Source organism: Zalophus californianus, chromosome 3 (assembly GCF_009762305.2).
Source record: "Zalophus californianus isolate mZalCal1 chromosome 3, mZalCal1.pri.v2, whole genome shotgun sequence".
Classification (NCBI taxonomy): domain Eukaryota; kingdom Metazoa; phylum Chordata; class Mammalia; order Carnivora; family Otariidae; genus Zalophus; species Zalophus californianus.
The window spans coordinates 140,583,285-140,607,449 of NC_045597.1; the positions used below are offsets into that span (position 1 = coordinate 140,583,285).

Below are 24,165 nucleotides of genomic sequence, written 5' to 3' on the forward strand. Positions count from 1 at the left end.
ACCTTAAACTTGTCAACTTCAGCTTTTGAACATGTTGCATGGTATGACAGCACCTGATTCAGAAGAAAAGGAAAAAAAAAACCCTTTAATAACCAGACATGACTGTTTTCTGAAATTCTCCTGGCTTATAATAAACGCAGTTCATTATGTCACCTTGAAAATAGTGGATTTTTTTAATTGAAGTATAATTGACATACAATATCCTGTTAATTTCTGGTATACATCATAGTGATCTGATACTTTTATGCATTACAAAATGATGCCCATGATAAGTCTAGTTACCATCTGTCACCATACATTTATTACAATATTATTGACTGTATTTTTTATGCTGTATATTATATCCCAGGACTTACTTATTTTCTAACTGGAAGTTTGTATCTCTTAATCCCCTTCACCGATTTCATCTGCCCCCCCCCAACCCTTCCCCTTTCTGGTGACCAAAAGTTTATTTCTTGTTTCAATGAGTCTATTTCTGTTTTGTTTCATTTGTTCTTTTCTTTTCTTTGGTTTTTAGAGTCCACATATCAGATGTATGATTTGCAGATATCTTCTTCCATTAAGGAGGTGGCCTTTTGGTTTTGTTGATGGTTTCCTTTGCTATACAGAAGCTCTCCAGCCTGATGTAGCCCCATTTGTTTATTTTAGCTTTTGTTGCCCTTGCCTGAGGAGACTGGTCCAAAAAAATTTTTTTGCTAAGACTGATGTCAAAGAGCTTACTGCCTATGTTTTCTTTTAGGAGTTTTATGGCTTCAAGTCTTACATTCAAATCTTTAATCCAATTTGAATTTATTTTTGTATATGGTGTTAAGACAGTGGTCCAGTTTCACTCTTTTGTGTGTAGCTTGTCCGGTTTTCCCAACACCATTTATTGAAGAGACTGCCTTTTCAACAGGGGTTTTAATGTACATGAAATTTCCAATAACTGTGACACAGATTGTTATCTGTGCAAGTGCAATGGAATCTATTATAAGCTGAATGGAACTGCAGCCCACATTAAAGGCTAAGGATTGATGCTTGGAGGAGCAAGATGGCAGAGGAGTAAGAGACCTAAATTTCATCTGGTCCCAGGAATTCAGCTAGATAGGTATCAAACCATTCTGAACACCTACAAACTCAACAGGAGATTGAAGAAAAGAATAGCAGCAACTCTGAACAGAAAAGCGACCACTTTCTGGAAGGTAGGATGTGCGGAGAAGTGGTCAAGGCGGGGGAAGGGAGCCTCCATCAGCCACCAGGGGCAAGTGATAAGAGCAGCGGAGCACAAAATCAGAACTTTGAGAAGTCAGCTCCACTGAGGGACGTCACTCCAGTGGCTTAAGCGGGGGGTGGAACTCTCGCTGGGACAGTGTGGTCTCAGGACCCTCGGGGTCACAGAAAGACTGGGGGTGCCTGAGTGCAGCAGAGCTCCCACGTATCAGAGCAGGTAAGCCGGCTGCAGAGACGGAGCTGAGGAGTGGGCTCTCAGCTCGGGGTTGCCATAAACTGTGATCTGTGGCACAGTCAGGCCACTGCTCTTCCAGCAGGGACCCAACAAGTGGCAGATCCGGGGAGACTCCCCTTCCTCCCCCAGGAGGAATCTGCTGGGTTTGGAGACTCCACACAGGGTCGTGTGCCAGAGCTATAAATGCTCAGTCATAGGTCGGGTGAGCACGGAGTGTGGCCAGAGACTGCGGAGACAGGAGTGATTGACTGCTTTTCTCTGGGGGCTCACTGAGGAGCAGGGCCCCAAGCTCTCGGCTCCTCCGGGTGGAGATTGGGAGGCCACCATTTTCGGTCCCGTCCTCCAAAGCTGTACGGAAAGCTTGCAGGGAACAAAAGCTCCCGAGAGCAAACCCGAGCAGATTACTTAGCCCAACCCAGCAAGGGCAGGGCAATTCCGCCTCCAGCAAAGACATTTGGGAACCACAGCAACAGGCCCCTTCCCCAGAAGATCAGCAAGAACAGCCAGGCAAAACCAAGTTTACCGATCAATGAGAATGGCTGAACTCAAGCGCTAGGGGAATACTGCACATAAAATTCATGGCTTTTCCCCCATGATTCTTTAGTCTATCAAAGTTAATTTTTTGAATTTTCTTTTTCTTTTTTTTTTTTGAATTTTTCTTTCCCCCTTTTCAGCCATCATCTTATCAATCCCTTTTTAAAAAATCTTTTTTATTTTTCATTTTTAGAGTCATATTCTATCCCTTCATTGTAGTTAACCTTATTTTTGGTATATATATGAGTTGTTCTCTCTTTAAAACTTTGGGATACAGTTTCTTCTAATAGACCAAAATATACCCTAAATCTCTAAGTGTATGATTTTGTTCTAGTCTCCTGCCTGATCACATTCTCTCCCCCTTTTTATAAAAAAATTTCTCTTCTTTCTTTTTTCAACCAACTTCTTATCAATTCCTTTTATAAAATCTTTCATAATTTTCATCTTTACAGTCATATTCCATCCCTGCATCTTATTTACCCTTATTTTTGTACATATACATTTTTCTTTCTTTAAAATTTTGGGAGGCAGTTTCTTCTAACAGACCAAAATACGTCCCAAATCTAGTGTGTGGCACTGATCTATTCACCAGCCTGATCATATTTGATCATATTCTTTTTTTTTCTTTTTCTTTTTTCTTTCTTTCCCTTTCTTTTCCCCTGGTGATTTGTTTAGTGTATATTTTTCTGGGGTCATTATTACCCTGTTAGCATTTTATCTATTCCCCTCTGGACAAAATGACAAGACGGAAAACTCACCTCAAAAAAAAGAACAAGAGGCAGTACTGACTGCCAGGGACCTAATCAATACGGGCATGAGTAAGATGTTGGGCCTAGAGTTCAGAATGACGATTATAAAGATACTACCTGAGCTTGAAAAAAGCATGGAAGATACTAGAGAAATGCTTTCTGGAGAAATGAACTAAAATCTAAACAAGTCAAAATAAAAAGGGCTATTAATGAGGTACAATAAAAAAATGGAGGCTCTAACTGCTAGGATAAATGGGGCAGAAGAGAGAATTAGTGATATAGAAGACCAAATGATGGAGAATAAGGAGGGCAGAATTTGAGAGGTAATTGATACCATAAGATGAAACAATATTAGAATAATTGGGATCCCAGAAGAAGAAGGAGAGAGAGGGGCAGGAGGTAAATTGGAGCAAATTATAGCAGAGAACTTCCCTAATGTGGGGAAAGAAACAGGCATCAAAATCCAGGAGGCACAGAGAACCCCCTCAAAATCAATAAAAATAGGTAAACACCCCGACATCTAATAGTAAAACTTACAAGTCTCAGAGACAAAGAGAAAATCCTGAAAGCAGCTTGGGACAAGAGGTCTGTAACCTACAATGGCAGAAACATTAGATTGGCAAAAGACCTAACCACAGAGACCTGGCAGGCCAGAAAGGACTGGCATGATATATGCAGAGCACTAAACGAGAAAAATATGCAGCCAAGAATACTATATCCAGCTAGGCTGTCATTGAAAATAGGAGAGATAAGAAGCTTCCAGGACAAATAAAAACTGAAAGAATTTGCAAACACGAAACCAGCCCTACAAGAAATATTGAAAGGGGTCCTCTAAGCAAAGAGAGAGCCTAAAAGTAACATAGTCCAGAAAAGAACAGAGACAATATACAATAACAGCCACCTTACAGGCAATACAATGGCACTAACTTCATATCTTTCAATATTTACCCTGAATGTAAATGGGCTAAATGTTCCAATCAAAAGACACAGGGTATCAGATTGGATAAAAAAACAAGACCCATCGATATGCTGTCTGCAAGAGACTCATTTTAGACCCAAAGACACCCCAGATTGAAAGTGAGGGAGTGGAAAACCATTTACCATGCCAATGGACTCCGAAAGGAAGCTGGGGTGGCAATCTTTATATCAGACAAATTAGATTTTAAACCAAAGACTATAATAAGAGATAAGGAAGGACACTATATCCTACTTAAAGGATCTATCCAACAAGAAGATCTAATAATTGTAAATATCTATGCCCTTAACATGGGAGCAGCCAATTATATAAGGCAATTAATAACAAAAGCAAACAAACACATCAACAACAATACAATAATAGTGGGGACTTTAACACCCCCCTCACTGAAATGGACAGATCATCTAAGCAAAGGATCAACAAGGAAATAAAGACTTTAAATGACACACTGGACCAAATGGACTTCAAAGATATATTCAGAACATTCCATCCCAAAGCAACAGAATACACATTCTTCTCTAGTGCCCATAGAACATTCTCCAGAATAGATCACATCCTAGGTCACAAATCAGGTCTCAACTGGTACCAAAAGATTGGGATCATTCCCTGCATATTTTCGAACCACAATGCTTTGAAACTAGAACTCAGTCACAAGAGGAAAGTCGGAAAGAACTCAAATACATGGAGGCTAAAGAGCATCCTACTAAAGAATGAATGGGTCAACCAGGAAATTAAAGAAGAATTTTAAGAAATTCATGGAAACAAATGAAAATGAAAATACAACTGTTCAAAATCTTTGGGATGCAGCAAAGGCAGTCCTAAGAGGAAAGTATATAGCAATACAAGCCTTTCTCAAGAAACAAGAAAGGTCTGAAATACACAACCTAACCCTACACCTAAAGGAGCTGGAGAAAGAACAGCAAATAAAGCCTAAACCCAGCAGGAGAAGAGAAATAATAAAGATCAGAGCAGAAATCAATGAGATAGAAACCAAAAGAACAGTAGAACAGATCAATGAAACTAGGAGCTGGTTCTTTGAAAGAATTAACAAGACTGATAAACCCCTGGCCAGACTTATCAAAAAGAAAAGAGGAACGACCCAAATAAATAAAATCGTGAATGAAAGAGGAGACATCACAACCAACACCAAAGAAATACAAACAATTATAAGAACATATTATGAGCAACTCTATGCCAGCAAATCAGATAATCTGGAAGAAATGGATGCATTCCTAGAAATGTATCAACTACCAAAACTGAACCAGGAAGAAATAGAAAACCTGAACAGACTCATAACCACTAAGGAAATTGAAGCAGTAATCAAAAATCTCCCAAAAAACAAGAGCCCAGGGCCAGATGGCTTCCTAAGGGAATTCTACCAAACATTTAAAGAAGAATTAATACCTATTCTTCTGAAACTGTTCCAAAAAATAGAAAAGGAAGGAAAACTTCCAAACTCATTTTATGAGGCCAGCATTACCTTGATCCCCAAATCAGACAAAGACCCCATCAAAAAGGAGAATTACAGACCAATATCCCTGATGAACATGGATGCAAAAATTCTCACCAAAATACTAGCCAATAGGATCCAACAGTACATTAAAAAGATTATTCACCACGACCAAGGGGGATTTATTCCTGGGCTGCAAGGTTAGTTCAACATCCACAAAAATCAATGTGATACAATACATTAATAAAAGAAAGAACAAGAACCATATGATCCTCTCAATAGATGCAGAAAAAGCATTTGACAAAGTACAGAATCCTTTCTTGATTAAAACTCTTCAGAGTGTAGGGATAGAGGGTACATACCTCAATATCTTAAAAGCCATCTAGGAAAAACCCACAGCGAATATCATTCTCAATGGGGAAAAACTGAGAGCTTTCCCCCTAAGGTCAGGAACATGGCAGGGATGTCTAGTATCACCACTGCTATTCAACATAGTACTAGAAGTCCTAGCCATAGCAATCAGACAACAAAAAGAAATAAAAGGCATCCGAATCAGCAAAGAAGAAATCAAACTCTCACTCTTTGCAGATGATATGATACTGTATGTGGAAAACCCAAAAGACTGCTAGAACTCTTACAGGAATTCAGTAAAGTGGCAGGATATTAAATCAATCCACAGAAATCAGTGGCATTTCTATACACCAACAACAAGACAGAAGAAAGAGAAATTAAGGAGTCGATCCCATTTACAATTGCACTGAAAACCATAAGATACCTAGGAATAAATCTAACCAAAGAGGCAAAGAATCTGTACTCAGAAAACTATAAAATAGTCATGAAAGAAATTGAGGAAGACACGAAGAAATGGAAAAATGTTCCATGCTGATGGATTGGAAGAACAAATATTGTGAAGATGTCAATGCTACCTAGAGCAATCTACACATTTAATGCAATCCCTATCAAAATACCTTCAACTTTTTTCAAAGAAATGGAACAAATAATCCTAAAATTTGTATGGAACCAGAAAAGACCCTGAATAGCCAGAGGAATGTTGAAAAAGAAAAGCAAAGCTGGTGGCATCACAATTCTGGACTTCAAGCTCTATTACAAAGCTGTCATCATCAAAACAGTGTGGTACTGGCACAAAAACAGACACACAGATCAATGGAACAGAATAGAGAACCCAGAAATGGATCCTCAACTCTATGGTCAACTAATCTTCGACAAAGCAGGAAAGAATGTCCAGTGGAAAAAAGACAGTCTCTTCAACAAATGGTGTTGGGAAAATTGGACAGCCACATAGAGAAGAACGAAACTGGACCATTTCCTTACACCACACACAAAAACAGACTCAAAATGGATGAAAGACTTAAATGTGAGACAGGAGTCCATCAAAATCCTAGAGGAGAACACAGGCAGCAACCTCTTCCACCTCAGCCTCAGCAACGTCTTCCTAGAAACATCGCCAAAGACAAGGGAAGCAAGGGCAAAAATGAACTATTGGGACTTCATCAAGATAAAAAGCTTTTGCAGAGGAAAGGGAACAGTCAACAAAACCAATAGACAACTGACAGAATGGGAGAGGATATTTGCAAATGACATATCAGATAAAGGGCTAGTACCCAAAATCTGTAAAGAACTTACAAACTCAACACCCAAAGAACAAATAATCCAATCAAGAAATGGGCAGAAGACATGAACAGACATTTTTCCAAAGAAGACATCCAAATGGCCAACAGACACATGAAAAAGTGCTCAACATCGCTCGGCATCAGGGAAATCCAAATCAAAACCTCAATGAGATACCACCTCACACCAGTCAGAATGGCTAAAATTAACAAGTCAGGGAACGACAGATGTTGGCGGGGATGCGGAGAAAGGGGAACCCTCCTACACTGTTGGTGGGAATGCAAGCTGGTGCAGCCACTCTGGAAAACAGTATGGAGGTTCCTCAAAAAGTTGAAAATAGAGCTACCCTATGATCCAGCAGTTGCACTACTGGGTATTTACCCCAAAGATACAAATGTAGTGATCCAAAGGGGTATGTGCACCCTAATGTTTATAGCAGCAATGTCCACAATAGCCAAACTGTGGGAAGAGCCAATGTCCATCAGCAGATGAATGGATAAAGAAGATGTGGTATATATATACAATGGAATAAATGCAGCCATCAAAAAACCCCAAAATCTTGCCATTTGCAATGACGTGGACAGAGCTAGAGGGTATTATGCTAAGTGAAATAAGTCAATCAGAGAAAGACATGTATCCCATGACCTCACTGATATGAGGAATTCTTAATCTCAGGAAACAAACTGAGGGTTGCTGGAGTGGTGGGGGTGGGAGGGATGGGGTGGCTGGGTGATAGACATTGGGGAGGGTATGTGCTATGGTGAGTGCTGTGAATTGTGCAAGACTGATGTATCACAGACCTGTACCTCTGAAACAAATAACATATTATATGTTAAAAAAAAAAAAGAAGATAGTAGGAAGGGAAAAATGAAGGGGGGGATATTGGAGGGAGAGATGAACTATGAGAGACTATGGACTCAGAGAAACAAACTGAGGGTTCTAGAGGGGAGGGGGGGTGGGGGGAGGGGTTAGCCTGGTGATGGGTATTAAGGAGCGCACGTATTGAATGGAGCACTGGGTGTTATATGCAAACAATGAATCATGGAACACTACATCAAAAACTAATGATGTAATGTATGGTGATTAACATAATAAAATAAAATTAAAAAAAATAAAGCCTAAGTATTTTATACCACGATGTTTCTATAGGTAGTTATTTTATCAAAGGGACATGATGTGACTCAAGACCCAGTTACCAAAGGACATGAATACTTGTCCTGTGAAATGCTGTGGAACCTAAATAAATAAAAAGGTTGTGGGTGGTCTGTATGTGTGTGCGTGTGTGTGAACTGTGGCCGACGCTATAGACAGCTGACTCAACTTCCATTTCTGGTCTATTCTCACTTGCTTGTTTTTATTTTATAGAAAAGATTGTATTGATATGCACAACCATCTGTGATGTTTTTTGTAAGAGGATTACATTTCTCTGTCCTACTGATAGACTTAGTGTATGACTAGCTTTAGCCAATGCCATGTGGGGGAAAGTGACAGATACTGTTTTTGAGCAGTCTTCAAGAGCCATCGCATGGTTCTGCCATCGCCTGCTCCCTTCCACCATGGGAAGTGTGTAGCCCCCAGAAGGGCTGCTCTCTCAGCCCGGGTCCCAAAATGAAGAGCGTAGCCACAGCTGATGATGTGTCATGTGAGCCTGAGATCAAGCTCTGTGGTTTATCACCACGTTGTAATTTACTGATTCAGAGGCTTAAAAGTCAAAACTCGAATTCACAGGTTCCCTGCAGCTAGGGGTAATCATGTGGAGTGCATATGTGATGCTCCTCTGGTCAATGACATACAAGTGGGAAGGCTGGGGCTGCATCTTTGCTTTTTCTTCTCTGAAAAACAGCTGTAAGGCTTGGGGGTGCAGCAAAATCTGCTATCTGTGAGGTGACAACTATGAGTGTGAATGACCGCTTGTGATGGGTAGTAGAACAGAATGGGAAAGAGAAATGAGTTTGGCCCTGGACTGCCCTGCCTCAGACTTTTTGTTATGTATGACAAATAAACACACATTTGCTTAAGTCAGTATTGGTATGTTACAAGGCACACACGCACACACATACACACACAGACACACACACACACAATTTATCTATGTTATATGTTTTATGCTACCAATCCCATTCTTTTTTTAAAAAAAGATTTTAATTTTTTATTTGAGAGAGAGAGAGTGATATCACAAGCAGGGGGGAGGGGTAGTGGGAGAAGCAGTTTCCCCACTGAGCAAGGAGCCCAAAGTGGGACTTGATCACAGGACCCTGGGGTCATGACCTGAGCCCAAGGCAGACGCTTAACCGACTGAGCCACCCAGGCGCCCCGCTACCAATCCCATTCTTAATCTACACAAATTTCAAACAAGTAAGTCTAGGAAATGCTAACTCCCTCTTCAACTACCAACCTTAGACGCTGCACATTTGGTTCTGAAAAGTAGACTAACATGTTTTATTTTGTTAAATGCAGCATTTCCCAAATCTAATTAGCCACAGAACTCCCTTTTAGGTGATATATTAATCTAGTAACATACTAACCTAATAACCTATTGCCCAAAAGCTTTGAGAAAAGCTGATGTGAAGTGTGCACCATCTGTGCGACAGCAGAGGGGCCCCACTGGGGCAGTGTCACAGGTGGAGAACACAGCCTCTGGGGCCAGGTCGCCGGGGCTCCACCACTTCCCAGCTATGGGAGTTTGGACAAGTGGCTCTTTGTTTAATGGTCTAATATTAACACTAAACAGGTATCTCCTGCTGAACATCAGTAATCTATTCTTAAAAATCAGGTTCTACCTGAAAACACCCACAGGGATCCTGTTTTCCATTATTTTTAATTGAAAAAAATTATAATGCATGATAAAACCTACAAGCACTTTCTAAAACTTAATGAAAACACAGTAAAATTAATATGTATGTATGAAACAAAAAATGTTAGGTTATAAGTTGCTTCAAGTGTTTATTTTCTGATAATAACTGAAACAGTCTTAATAAAACATTGCTTTATATTCAGTATTATCTTCTCTCCCATTGTAAGGGCTTTGATCACTCGCTTCTTTTCCCATAGTTTTCTCAACACTTTTTCATCTTTGGGAGGGGACTCATTGTCAGATACTACGAAGCAAAAACAAGAGCTAAATGTTAGCAGTTTGGTAGTGATACATCAGGATGAGTTGCCTTTCTCAGCAGCAGGGACAACTGAGACGCACGGCCTCATTGTTAAATTCTGTGTGGTTCTCAACATGTCTACACATGATTTGGAAGTTCTTTAGACCAAGTCTATCTGGAATGTAAATGAAAATTTTTCCCACACCTCATTTTGTTTTAAAAAAATTATACAGAGTTTTGGGGACATAAATATATTTTTTCCAAAATATAAACAAAGGCACAAAAATGTTGTATTGAGAAAGAAATATGTTCTATGAGGTTTGGTTATTAAAAACCAAGATATTTTCAACTGGGGAAATTCTGTGGTGTGGTCCTGTACCTCACACAGTTCTTGGGAAGGTTAAATGGAATAATACGTGTCAAACACTTGGCACACAATCAACTTACAGCTCTTGTATTAATATTCAATTACATTTCTGTCATATAAATATTTGGCAGAGTATTGTGTCATCTTATTATTATCTTCATTGGCTCATAAGTATTTATAGGTATTTTCAATGCAAAAATGACTGAACAGATTTTGTTCTTTTGGTTCAGTTTTACTATGGTAACTTTAATTTGGATGTCATTTTTTAAAAATTTTATTCTATTATGTTATGTTAGTGATTTTATTAAAATTTCTTACAACTTATAAGTCTCTCTTTGCAGACTTAATATTCAAAATTTGTCTTTACTTTAAAAAATAAAATTCCACAAAAATTCAAGCTGAAATTCAAAATCTTTGCCACCAGGTGGTGCTTAGCCAGGCTTTTGGTATTTAAGGCATACCACCCACTTGCCTTGTTTAAATCAAATTTTCCCACATCCTTTGTTATTTAAAAAAAACAAAAAAGGAGCCATTAATTCCACTTAATTGAAACTATTTGAATCAGTGAAGCAGACAATTATTGCCGATTCAAGACTTTTTGTCCACTTCACACCACTTACCACAGTTGGAGTAATTAGTTAGCTTGTTCATCACCTGCCTCCCCAACTATATTGTCAGCACTCTGAAGGATCAGATCTGGTTTGGGTACCCAGTGGATAACCTGTCCCTAGGAGTGTGCCTGATACTTAGTTGGTACTCAGTAAATATTTGGTGAATCAAGGAATAAAAAATAAAATGACCTTAAAAGAATCTCTCCATTTCCCATAATGCTTCATTGTTTATATTATGAGTGGCCTTAATTGCTATCTTTTCCTCAGTGAAATCATAATACGTCATAGAGCATAAATTGAGCCATGTAAAAGGTTGCCAGATTTAGCAAATAAAAATATAGGATACCCAGTTAAATTTGAATTGCAGATCAACAATCGATATTTGCAAAATTGGGGATGAACTGATACTAAAAATATTATTTGTTGTTAATCTGCAATTCAAATTTAACTGGGTGTCTTGTGTTTTTACCTAGAAACTCTACTTCTACTCTCTGCAAATTAAAAAGGCTAGAAACAAATATGGGAAACTCTAAGCCACAACCCAAAATATTCATGTTCTTCCCCCATCCTCACCCCACAACATCTCCCAGTGACTTTTTTTCCCAGTATTTTATTTGGCAAACCTATCAAATGCCTGGAGTCTAGAATATTTTTAGCAATGCCAAATAACCTCATTAATCTAATATCTTGTGACAAATCTATGGATGGATGCCATCGAGGGAAATAAAACAAAAGTAATTCCTAATTACTCTTAGCATAGCAAATATTCAAAAAAGAATCATATATATATATATATATAACCATATAGCACAACTAATGACTAAAGACTAAAGATCAGGGAAATTTCTATAGTTGAGAATAAAACTGAAAGAATTATACACACACACACACACACACACACACACACACACACACACACACACACACACATTGACATGGCCTGGAGATTTTTCTTTTTTTTTTTAATTGATTATTTAAGTATAATTGAAATACAATGTTATTTAGTTTCAGGTGTGCAACATATTGATTCAACAATTCTACACATTACTCAAAGCTCACCACAATAAGTATAGTTACCATACAATGTTATTACAATATTACTGACTATGTTCCTTATAGTGTACTTTTCATCTCTGTGACTTTTTTATTTTATAACTGGAAGTTTGCATCTCTTAATCCCATTCACCTAGTTTGTCCATCCCCCTACTCCCTTCCGTCTGGCAACCACCAGTTTGTTCTCAATATTTAAGAAAGTGTTTGTTTTTTTGTTGTTGTTTTTTTTATTCCACATATAAGTGAAATCATATGGTATTTGTCTTTGTCTGGCTTCTTTCATTTAGCATAATACCCTTGAGTTCCATCCATGTTGCAAATGAAGAATTATATATATTTTTAAAGATTTATTTATTTATTTTAGAGAGAGAGAGAGAGAGAGCATGACCGGGGTGGGAGGGGCAGAAGGAGAGGGAAAGAGAATCTGAAGTAGACTCCGCACTAAGCTCATAGCCAGAGGTGGGGCTGGATCTCCACCTGAGTGGAAACCAAGAATTGGCCGCTTAACCAACTGGGCCACACAGGCACCCCAAGAATTGTATTTTTTTAACTACTATTGTCAGACCCTCTTGGATAAATGAACACTTCCTCCATGATTCCAGACTCTATTAATTTTATAAGAATTCCATCAACTGTATAATTCATATCAAAAATCTAGTTATCCATTTTTAAGTAATAACATCTTTGAGTAAAAATGCTTTACTTAGAATGCATTGTAATAGTTTTAAGAAAGAAGCATTTGCAAACCTTAATTATATAAATATTTTCTCTGTGAGGAACATTGTTAGGTTATGAGTTTAGCCATAACATACATACTCCTCAATTTTTTGACAGCTAAATAAAATTTGTATAAAGCTTATGTACAAAAGTAAACAACTGATCCACAGAACACTTGACAAATATTAAACTTTCACAAGAAAATTTCTATCCCAGGTAGATTTATCTTTTATATCTATATTAAAGTAGAAAAATTTTAAAGTAAAAAGTAGTGATTCAGTTTTGTTGGTGAACTCTAACTTGAGAAATCTTAATAGTTCCGAAAATAATTACTATTTTCAAAACCCTACCAACTTCAATTAACTTTTGGATTGAATTTGCTCCTAGCAAAACAAAAAAAGGCACAAAAAGCGAGATAAAGCAATCACCAGGCCCATGAACGAGAGTGTAAAGAACTCATGTTTTTGTGTCGAGCTTCTTCAGTGGGAAAACACAATTAATCACCTTTCAAAAGGAAAACAATGAGCTGAGCTATGAAACACGACCGCGGTACCAAGCCTTGCCCTCTGCCTCACGCGGTTCAAGACTAGAGCCAATGCCCGCCTTGAATTCCCAGGAACTGCCCCCGAGTAGCTGACAGCAAATATCTCACATCAGTAGTTTTGAATGTTAATTTATTGTAGACCTGGGCGGTCATTTGCTCCTAAAATGAGAAATGGACCATTACAGATACTGGCTGAGAGGAGCACAAATGTAAAGAACTACTTAACACGGGGGAGGAAGACAGCCCTCCCTGAGGCCGCAAATGCTCGGGCAGAAAGGGACCGCATAAGTATTTACTGAAATGTTTATAACTCTGGTGGCAAAAGTGGCACTTGGTGGCACTTAGAAACTAAACATATCAGTTAAGTTAAGCTGATCCAAAGTAAAGTCCCAAATAATTTATGTTGATGAGCTCCAAAGAAAGAAGTTTTGCTAGCAGCCGCAGGTCTCCAGCCAAGGATGATGATGACCCACAAGGAACAGGAAGCCAATTTACTTGGAATGACCTAACAGAAATGCTATCTGAGTGAAGAACCATACTCCAGGATTTCTTAACAACAGGATGACAAACCTCATAGATACTTCCACTGAATTAATGCGTAGAAACAAAGAGATCATCAGTTTCTACTGTCAAGTATTTGAGAAACTACCTGCTTTTTAATGGAATGGAACGTTCACAAAGGGACTCCAGAAACCTGCGTCTGCTATGTGATCTGTTACCATGACCTTCAGAATGTATCTGTGATTAAAAAAATATTTTTAAAGATTTATTTATTTGAGAGAGAGAGAGAGAGAGAGAGAGCGCAGAGGGAGAGAGAGACAAGCGGACTCCTTGCTGAGTGGGGAGGGCTCCATCCCAGCACCCTGAGATCCTGACCTGAGCCGAAATCCAGAGACAGACACTCAACCTACTGAGCCACCCAGGCGCCCCTGTCATAAAAAAAAAAAAAAAAAATTAAAAAAATTCTGAAACAGACTCGACCTTTTTGAATTTAAAGTAGAATGAAAATACCTGCTGGACCTGGGGTAATAAATAAAATTATCAATTGTCAGCCTGACTTTAAGATCAGCTGCTTTTTAACTACTACATGCAGGAAAGAAGGGCCACATCTGTAGTTCATATCAACACATATTTATGTCTATCACCATGGCTTACTATGTGTAAGCCATGGTGATAGACATTTTGGGCTTCCTTTCCCCATCCTGCCGAATAAACTTTACTTGGTGGCCTCAATTTCATTGGCCTGCTGGTAGTCGTATGAACTACTGTGCTGAAAATGGGTGTTGAGGGTTACGGAGGTGCTCAGTGGGAAGGTTCGCTGAGCCTGATCACTGATGTCGTCAGCACATTAGGCGGGAAGAGTGGTAGCATTTGTGCTACGCATGTGCAATCCCTGGAAACATCAGAATATAAGCAATGAGCCTCTGGATCTAACTCATTCAGTCCAAGGCTCTCTTGATGAAAGAGCTGCAAAGATATGTTTTGAGAAAATCATAGATGTCTAAATTTAAATGATTAGGTTTGTACCTAAAACATGGGTGTAATTTTGATTTTCAATTTCATTTTGCATTAGGTATAATTTATACTGACAATAAGCCTGTTAGCTCTGCAGCCAGCTGCTGGCCCTCTGGAATATAAGAAACAGTGAACTTCTCATGTAAGAGGCTAAAAGATCTCCACTTGACCAGTAGGACAAATTAGTATGGCGTATAAAAACTGATTACAAGAAAGTATCAAGTTCCTACTGGGTCCATCTTCGTGGGCGCTTAAAAGAATCATCTTAGTTTTGAAATAACAAGCCTCCAGTTTTATATAGAAACAGAAAGAATATAAAAGCGTCTACCAAATTGTGTTCAGTGGGATGCGAGTTTGGTGTTCTGAAATCTACCTTGATATGATGTTCCCATATTAGAAGTTTAGGCTTTTTAGGTCAGAGTGAGACCTGCTCATCTTGGCTGGATTCTCTATTAATTAATCTTGACAGAACATACATGTCATTTTTGCATTTGTTTCATTCAGAGGTGTGGAGTCAACATCTCCATTGGTTTGAGAGAGCCCTCAACTTAAGATGAGGTGTGCATTCATCATTTATTCACCCAAGGCAAAGGCTTAACCTGATTATTTGATGTCATTACCAAATTAAAATGTTAATATTGGTAACAACACTCCAAATTTCAATCTAATCTTGAAAAGCAAGCCTTTAAAATACTTTCATAATTATAAATAGTACCCATTAACTAGGATATGACAACACTGACATTCATTTGGTAGCTACCCAAACTATCTTTCACCCTTTGCCTATAAGTTGATAAATACTGGTACAGGTACACTTGCTGGAGGATAACATATTTTGTATTACATAAATCCTGAAACTTAACAGGTACTCTGCAACTATATGCAAATTATTATCTATAGAGATTAAGAAGATCACACATCCTTTGCCATTCTTCCCATGAGAGGCGGAGTCTATGTCCTTTCCTCTTGACTCCAGGTAGGGTTTATGACTGCTTCACTAGTAATATAATGTATAATAGCAATGCTGTGCTAGTTGTACTGGGCCCAGGCTTTAAGTGACTGGAAGCTTCTATTACCTAGCCCATTAAATATTCTCTCTTGTAACCCTGAACCACTGTGTATAAGGTCTGTTTACCCTGGGAGAAGCTCCAGCTACATGAAGGAGCCTGAAGGATGAAAGGCCAAGTGCAAGGAGAGAGAAGCCAAGAAGCACCATGAAGCCACACATGTGAGTGAGTGAGGAAGCCATCTTGAAATACATCCTCCAGCCCCAATCACCCCAGCTGATACCATGTGGATCTGAGATGAACCATCTATTCCAGCCCTTTTGGAATTCCTGATCCATAAGATCATAAGCAAAATGTTGAGTGTTTTAAGCCACTCAATTTCAGGATAGTTGGTTAAGGAGCATTAAATAAGCAAAACAACATCAACCTTCGACTGGTTACCTCGGCCTTCAAGTTCCTATGTATTTTTATGTTGTATCCATCATACAGAAATGTGAAATTCAACTCCTCTTTAATTTTCATAAAAAGGTCCATTCACATCAAGCATTCATGAGTTCAGTAGATCATGAAGAAGGTTTTCTCTTCTTGTTCTTTCCTCCTTCTTTCTCTCTCTCACCCTTCCTTCGTTTTCTCTCTCTTCCCCCTTCCTCCTCCTTTCCTCTATCTCTCTCTCTCCCCCCCCTTTTCTTTCTGAAAAACAAATGATGGGGTTACATCATTTCAAATCAAATGCCAGCCTCACCATTCTCAAAATGCCTCTTGATTCCTTCCATGAATGGGACATTTCACTGACCTTTAACCTCATAAGTTTCAGCCTCTCTTCATTTTTCTGGCTACCCTCCAATGTATTCTTCCCTTTTACCTTTTCTCCCTTCTCCCTCCATTTCAAATGTAAAATAACAAAATTCTCTCCTTTTCTCACACAGAATGTCTTCCACACCCTCTGGTTGCTGGAAGCAGTCAAAATCTATTCCCTCATATCTTTACTACCTCCAAGAGGGCTTGTCAAGGGTTTTCCCATAAAATGCTGGTAACCTATAGTTAGATAATATTTCACCCATGTTGTTATATATCAGAAGTTCTCATACACACCTTAAGTCATTCATTAGCTCAGTAGTTCTCAAACATTAGCATGCATCAGAGCACAGATGGCTGCGCCCTGCCTCCAGAGTTCCCTGAGTCAGCAGGTGTGGAGTGGGGTCGGAGTATTTGTATTTCTAACAAGTTCCCAGGTGATGCTGATGCTGCTGGTCTGGGAACCACACCTTGAGAACCACTGGTCTAAGTCTTACTCATGGATTCCAGGTTAAAAATGACTAGATTGGAGTGGACGTTCTTGGTTGGACATTGGAATGAGTAGAGAGGAAAGAGATAAAGTTTGTCTGGATCTTCTCCCAAATCCCAGTGTGATTTGAATAGTTTCTTTATTTGAAATGTTTCCTTAGCTTTATTTTACTAATTACACTTCCTATAACTAGATTTCTTTTCATTTCGTAATTATGTTGAAAATGGAAATACAAAATAAATGAAATTAGTTTCATTTTGGCTTATAAAAGCAATTTGGTCAAGATCCTGTTTAAAATCATGTCATAAGTCAACTCTATGACATTTCTGAGCACAGAAATCAGAATTCATCCCCTGAATTGCCACCGGCTTATAGTATGACCAAATTCTCTCCTTATTCAAAGGGGTCAGCAGTAGTACTTTATTTTGTTTATGTGGATTAATTGATTTACGGATTATTTACAGCAATTATTTTTTAAAATTTTATTTATTTATTTATTTGAGAGAGAGAGCACTAGAGAGTGAGAAGAGCAGATGTGTGAGGCAGAGGGAGAGGGAGAAGCAGGCTTCTTGCTCAGCAGGGAGCCCAATGTGGGGCTCTATCCCAGGACCCTGGGATCATGACCTGAGCTGAAGGCAGACGCTTAACCGACTGAGCCACCCAGGCGCTCTACAGCAATTCTTAAGGCAAGCCATTTCCTTTCATTTAGTGAAGTTTTGTTTTCTTAATTTGTCACTACAGTACAGTAACAGTGGGAAGCAGTATACCTTGGCAGTTGAGCATAGGGGGCTTTGGAGTCAGACTGCCCAAGCTCATAATCCTGGCTCCACAAGCCCTGTAACTTTAGCCTTAGTGGCTTATCCCATCTGAGGCTCAGTTTCCTCATCAGTAAAAAGGGGGAGATATCTGCATTTTTCATTCACATTTCATAGGCCAGAGCAAGTCCCATGATTCCATGTAACTTCAAGGGGGTGCAAAAGTGTAACCCTACCATAAGCTCAAAAGGGACAGGATCAGACATACTTGGTCATGAGCTCTAATGAGTATCACAATAGATTAGGCAATCAAATAGCAAGTTGTGTTAGGTTGTGTTAGATTGTGTTGAAATTAGAGCAAATGAGTCCAATGTACGAATTCTAGTATATGAATTTCATGGTGTTTATTCAACTTTCACTTATTTCTTGATTCTCTTCTGAGTTTCAGAGTTGTGTTTGGTAGGCAAGATCTCCAAATAAGTGGGATTACAGTATGTGCTTATTAAATATTTTTTATATATAGCATATATAGTACATGTAGTATATGCCATTAAATATTGTTGATTTGACTAAACATATTCTGATACCTAGAGAAGAAAGTTATTTATAAGTGAAGGATTATGATTGTTTTTTTCTTCTGTTACATAACTTTCTGAATTGCTTAGATACTAATGTCAATCATTTCAATGTCCTTAGGGTGAAAGAAACACCCTATTCCTTTTGAAAAATTTGTATGTGGTAATAATTCTTCCAAGTTATAAAAGTTTTTAGTAGTCTCTCACTAAAGATCTCAACTATTAACACTTAAATGAAAAAGGCTACTTTTGGATTAATTCATAGTGTGAGTCAATATAATCCTATATATACACATAATGGACTATAATTTATAACTGCTTCAAAATAAGTGTTCCTTTCCCACAATTGCATTATTCCCCACATTTTGTTTTAATGTGAGGCTGTTTTTCTTAATCATGTAGGTTATTATATGTATTAATGTTTCACAAATGCCTTTCTAATGAACTCCTTGCTTGTTTTTCTTGTTTGTTAATTCGAACAGAGGAGAATGTAACATTTTTCTGGACTAATTGAGCAACTTGGATTGGTTATTACTGGGTCTAAAACAACTATAGGGCCACCTGGGTGGCTCAGTCATTAAACGTCTGCCTTTGGCTCAGGTCATGATCCTGGGGTCCTGGGATCGAGTCCCACATTGGGCTCCTTGCTCAGCAGGGAGCCTGCTTCTCCCTCTACCACTCCCCCTGCTTGTGTTCCCTCTCTCGCTGTCTCTCTCTGTCAAAAAATAAATAAAAAATCTTTAAAAATAAAAAAATAAAAAAACCAAAACAACTATAATGTGTGCCAATGGCTTTTCAAATCTACAATTTACATATCTGGAACTATTAGTACTTTGATTTCACTTAATGGCATATTTCTTTTTTTTTTTTTTTTTTTTTTTAAATTTTTTTATTGTTATGTTAATCACCATATATTACATCATTAGTTTTTGGTGCAGTGTTCCATGATTCATTGTTTGTTCATAACACCCAGTGCTCCATGCAGAACGTGCCCTCCTCAATACCCATCACCAGGCTAACCCATCCCCCTACCCCCCTCCCCTCTAGAACCCTCAGTTTGTTTTTCAGAGTCCATCATCTCTCATGGTTCGTCTCCCCCTCTGACATACTCCCCTTTTCTTCCTCTCCTGTTATCTTCTTCTTTTTCTTTTTTCTTAAAATATGTTGCGTTATTTGTTTCAGAAGTACAGAACTGTGATTCAACAGTCTTGCACAATTCACAGCGCTCACCGTAGCACATACCCTCCCCAATATCTATCACCCAGCCACCCCATCCCTCCCACCCCCCAACCACTCCAGTAACACTCAGTTTGTTTCCTGAGATTAAGAATTCCTCATATCAGTGAGGTCATGTGATACATGTCTTTCTCTGATTGACTTATTTCACTCAGCATAACACCCTCCAGTTCCATCCATGTCATTGCAAATGGCAAGATCTCATTCCTTTTGATGGCTGCATAATATTCCATTGTGTATATATACCACATCTTCTTTATCCATTCATCTGTCGATGGGCATCTTGGCTCTTTCCACAGTTTGGCTATGGTGGACATTGCCGCTATAAACATTGGGGTACACGTACCCCTTCGGGTCCCTACATTTGTGTCTTTGTGGTAAATACCCAGTAGTGCAATTGCTGGATCGAACGGTAGCTCTAATTTCAACTGTTTGAGGAACCTCCATACTGTTTTCCAGAGGGGTTGCACCAGCTTGCATTCCCACCAACAGTGTAGGAGGGTTCCCCTTTCTCCACATCCCCGCCAACATCTGTCGTTCCCTGACTTGTTAATTTTAGCCATTCTAACGGGTGTGAGGTGGTATCTCATTGAGGTTTTGATTTGGATTTCCCTGATGCCGAGCGATGTTGAGCACTTTTTCATGTGCCTGTTGGCCATTTGGATGTCTTCTTTGGAGAAATGTCTGTTCATGTCTTCTGCCCATTTCTTGATTGGATTATTTGTTCTTTGGGTGTTGAGTTTGATAAGTTCTTTATAGATTTTGGATACTAGCCCTTTATCTGATATGTCATTTGCAAATATTTTCTCCCATTCTGTTGGTTGTCTTTTGGTTTTGTGGACTGTTTCTTTTGCTGTGCAAAAGCTTTTTATCTTGATGAAATCCCAATAGTTCATTTTTGCCCTGGCTTCCCGTGTCTTTGGCGATGTTTCTAGGAAGAAGTTGCTGCGGCTAAGGTCGAAAAGGTTGCTACCTGTGTTCTCTTTTAGGATTTTGATGGACTCCTGTCTCACGTTTAGGTCTTTCAACCATTTGGAGTCTATTTTTGTGTGTGGTGTAAGGAAATGGTCCAGTTTCATTCTTCTGCATGTGGCTGTCCAATTTTCCCAACACCATTTGTTGAAGAGACTGTTTTTTTGCCATTGGACATTCTTTCCTGCTTTGTCAAAGATAAGTTGACCATAGAGTTGAGGGTCCATTTCTGGGCTCTCGATTCTTTTCCATTGATCTATGTGTCTGTTTTTGTGCCAGTACCATACTGTCTTGATGATGACAGCTTTGTAATAGAGCTGGAAGTCCGGAATTGTGATGCCGCCAGCTTTGCTTTTCTTTTTCAGTATTCCTCTGGCTATTCTGGGTCTCTTCTGGTTCCATACAAATTTTAGGATTATTTGTTCCATTTCTTTGAAAAAAGTGGATGGTATTTTGATGGGGATTGCATTGAATGTGTAGATTGCTCTAGGTAGCATTGACATCTTCACAATGTTGATTCTCCCAATCCATGAGCATGGAACGTTTTTCCATTTCTTTGTGTCTTCTTCGATTTCTTTCATGAGTATTTTATAGTTTTCTGAGTACAGATCCTTTGCCTCTTTGGTTAGATTTATTCCTAGGTTTCTAATGGTTTTGGGTGCAATTGTAAATGGGATCGACTCCTTGATTTGTCTCTCTTCTGTCTTGTTGTTGGTGTATAGAAATGCCACTGATTTCTGTGCATTGATTTTATATCCTGCTACTTTACTGAATTCCTGTATGAGTTCTAGCAGTTTTGGGGTGGAGTCTTTTGGGTTTTCCACATACAGTATCATATCATCTGCAAAGAGTGAGAGTTTGACTTCCTCTTTGCCGATTTGGATGCCTTTGATTTCTTTTTGTTGTCTGATTGCTGTGGCTAGGACTTCTAATACTATGTTGAATAGCAGTGGTGATAGTGGACATCCCTGCCGCGTTCCTGACCTTAGGGGAAAAGCTCTCAGCCTTTCCCCATTGAGAATGATATTCGCTGTAGGTTTTTCATAGATGGCTTTTATGATATTGAGGTATGTACCCTCTATCCCTATACTCTGAAGAGTTTTGATCAAGAAAGGATGTTGTACTTTGTCAAATGCTTTTTCTGCATCTATTGAGAGGATCATATGATTCTTGCTCTTTCTTTTGTTAATGTATTGTATCACATTGATTGATTTGCGGATGTTGAACCAGCCTTGCAGCCCAGGAATAAATCCCACTTGGTCCTGGTGAATAATCCTTTTAATGTACTGTTGGATCCTATTGGCTAGTATTTTGGTGAGAATTTTTGCATCCATGTTCATCAAGGATATTGGTCTGTAATTCTCTTTTTTGATGGGGTCTTTGTCTGGTTTTGGGATCAAGGTAATGCTGGCCTCATAAAATGAGTTTGGAAGTTTCCCTTCCATTTCTATTTTTTGGAACAGTTTCAGGAGAATAGGTATTAATTCTTCTTGAAATGTCTGATAGAATTCCCCTGGGAAGCCATCTGGCCCTGGGCTTTTGTTTCTTGGGAGATTTTTGATGACTGTTTCAATTTCCTTAGTGGTTATAGGTCTGTTCAGGTTTTCTATTTCTTCCTGGTTCAATTTTGGTAGTTGATACGTCTCTAGGAATGCACCCATTTCTTCCAGGTTATCTAATTTGTTGGCATAGAGTTGCTCATAATATGTTCTTATAATTGTTTGTATTTCTTTGGTGTTGGTTGTGATCTCTCCTCTTTCATTCATGATTTTGTTGATTTGGGTCATTTCTCTTTTCTTTTTGATAAGTCTGGCCAGGGGTTTATCAATCTTGTTAATTCTTTCAAAGAACCAGCTCCTAGTTTCGTTGATCTGTTCTACTGTTCTTTTGGTTTCTAGTTCATTGATTTCTGCTCTGATCTTAATGATTTCTCTTCTCCTGCTGGGTTTAGGCTTTATTTGCTGTTCTTTCTCCAGCTCCTTTAGGTGTAGGGTTAGGTTGTGTATTTGAGACCTCTCTTGTTTCTTGAGAAAGGCTTGTATTGCTATATACTTTCCTCTCAGGACTGCCTTTGCTGTATCCCAAAGATTTTGAACAGTTGTGTTTTCATTTTCATTGGTTTCCAGGAATTTTTTTAATTCTTCTTTGATTTCTTGGTTGACCCATTCATTCTTTAGTAGGATGCTCTTTAGCCTCCATGTATTTGAGTTCTTTCTGACTTTCCTCTTGTGGTTGAGTTCTAGTTTCAAAGCACTGTGGTCTGAAAATATGCAGGGAATGATCCCAATCTTTTGGTACCGATTGAGACCTGATTTGTGACCTAGGATGTGATCAATTCTGGAGAATGTTCCATGGGCACTAGAGAAGAATGTGTATTCCTTTGCTTTGGGATGGAATGTTCTGAATATGTCTGTGAAGTCCATTTGGTCCAGTGTGTCATTTAAAGTCTTTATTTCCTTGTTGATCTTTTGCTTAGATGATCTGTCCATTTCAGTCAGGGGGGTGTTAAAGTCCCCCACTATTATTGTATTGTTATCAATGTGTTTCTTTGCTTTTGTTATTAATTGCCTTATATAATTGGCTGCTCCCATGTTCGGGGCATAGATATTTACAATTGTTAGATCTTCTTGTTGGATAGACCCTTTAAGTAGGATATAGTGTCCTTCCTCATCTCTTATTACAGTCTTTGTTTTAAAATCTAGTTTGTCTGATATAAGGATTGCCACCCCAGCTTTCTTTTGGTGTCCATTAGCATGGTAAATGGTTTTCCACCCCCTCACTTTCAATCTGGGGGTGTCTTTGGGTCTAAAATGAGTCTCTTGCAGACAGCATATTGATGGGTCTTGTTTTTTAATCCAATCTGATAGCCTGTGTCTTTTGATTGGGGCATTTAGCCCATTTACATTCAGGGTAACTATTGAAAGGTATGAATTTAGTGTCATTGTATTACCTGTAAGGTGACTGTTAACTGTCTGTTGTCTGTGTTCGTTTCTGCTCTTTGCTGCTTTTAGGTTCTTTCTTTGCTTAGAGGACCCCTCTCAATATTTCTTGGAGGGCTGGTTTCGTGTTTGCAAATTCCTTTAGTTTTTGTTTGTTCTGGAAGCTTTTTATCTCTCCTTCTATTTTCAATGATAGCCTAGCTGGATATAGTATTCTTGGCTGCATATTTTTCTCGTTTAGTGCTCTGAAGATATCTTGCCAGTCCTTTCTGGCCTGCCAGGTCTCTGTGGATAGGTCTGTTGCCAATCTAATGTTTCTACCATTGTAGGTTACATATCTCTTCTCCCGAGCTGCTTTCAGGATCTTCTCTTTGTCTCTGAGACTCGTAAGTTTTACTATTAGATGTCGGGGTGTTGACCTATTATTATTGATTTTGAGAGGGGTTCTTTGTGCCTCCTGGATTTTAATGCCTGTTTCCTTCCTCACATTAGGGAAGTTCTCTGCTATAATTTGCTCCAATATACCTTCTGCCCCTCTCTCTCTCTCTTCTTCTTCTGGGATCCCAATTATTCTAATGTTGTTTCGTCTTATCATATCACTTATCTCTCGAATTCTGCCCTCGTGATCCTGTAGTTGTTTCTCTCTCTTTTTCTCAGCCTCTTTATTTTCCATCATTTGGTCTTCTATATCGCTGATTCTCTCTTCTGCCTCATT

General features: G+C 38.8%; 1 protein-coding gene across 1 annotated transcript in view; it reads right to left on the reverse strand.

The window, feature by feature from the left end:
- Window positions 1–24,165, reverse strand: part of PDE11A (phosphodiesterase 11A) — a 387,294-nt gene that overhangs the window by 134,455 nt on the left and 228,674 nt on the right. Inside the window, exon 10 of the mRNA XM_027589688.1 lies at window positions 3–53. Within this exon, the coding sequence (XP_027445489.1) occupies window positions 3–53 (51 nt within the window). The remainder of the gene's footprint in view (window positions 1–2; window positions 54–24,165) is intronic.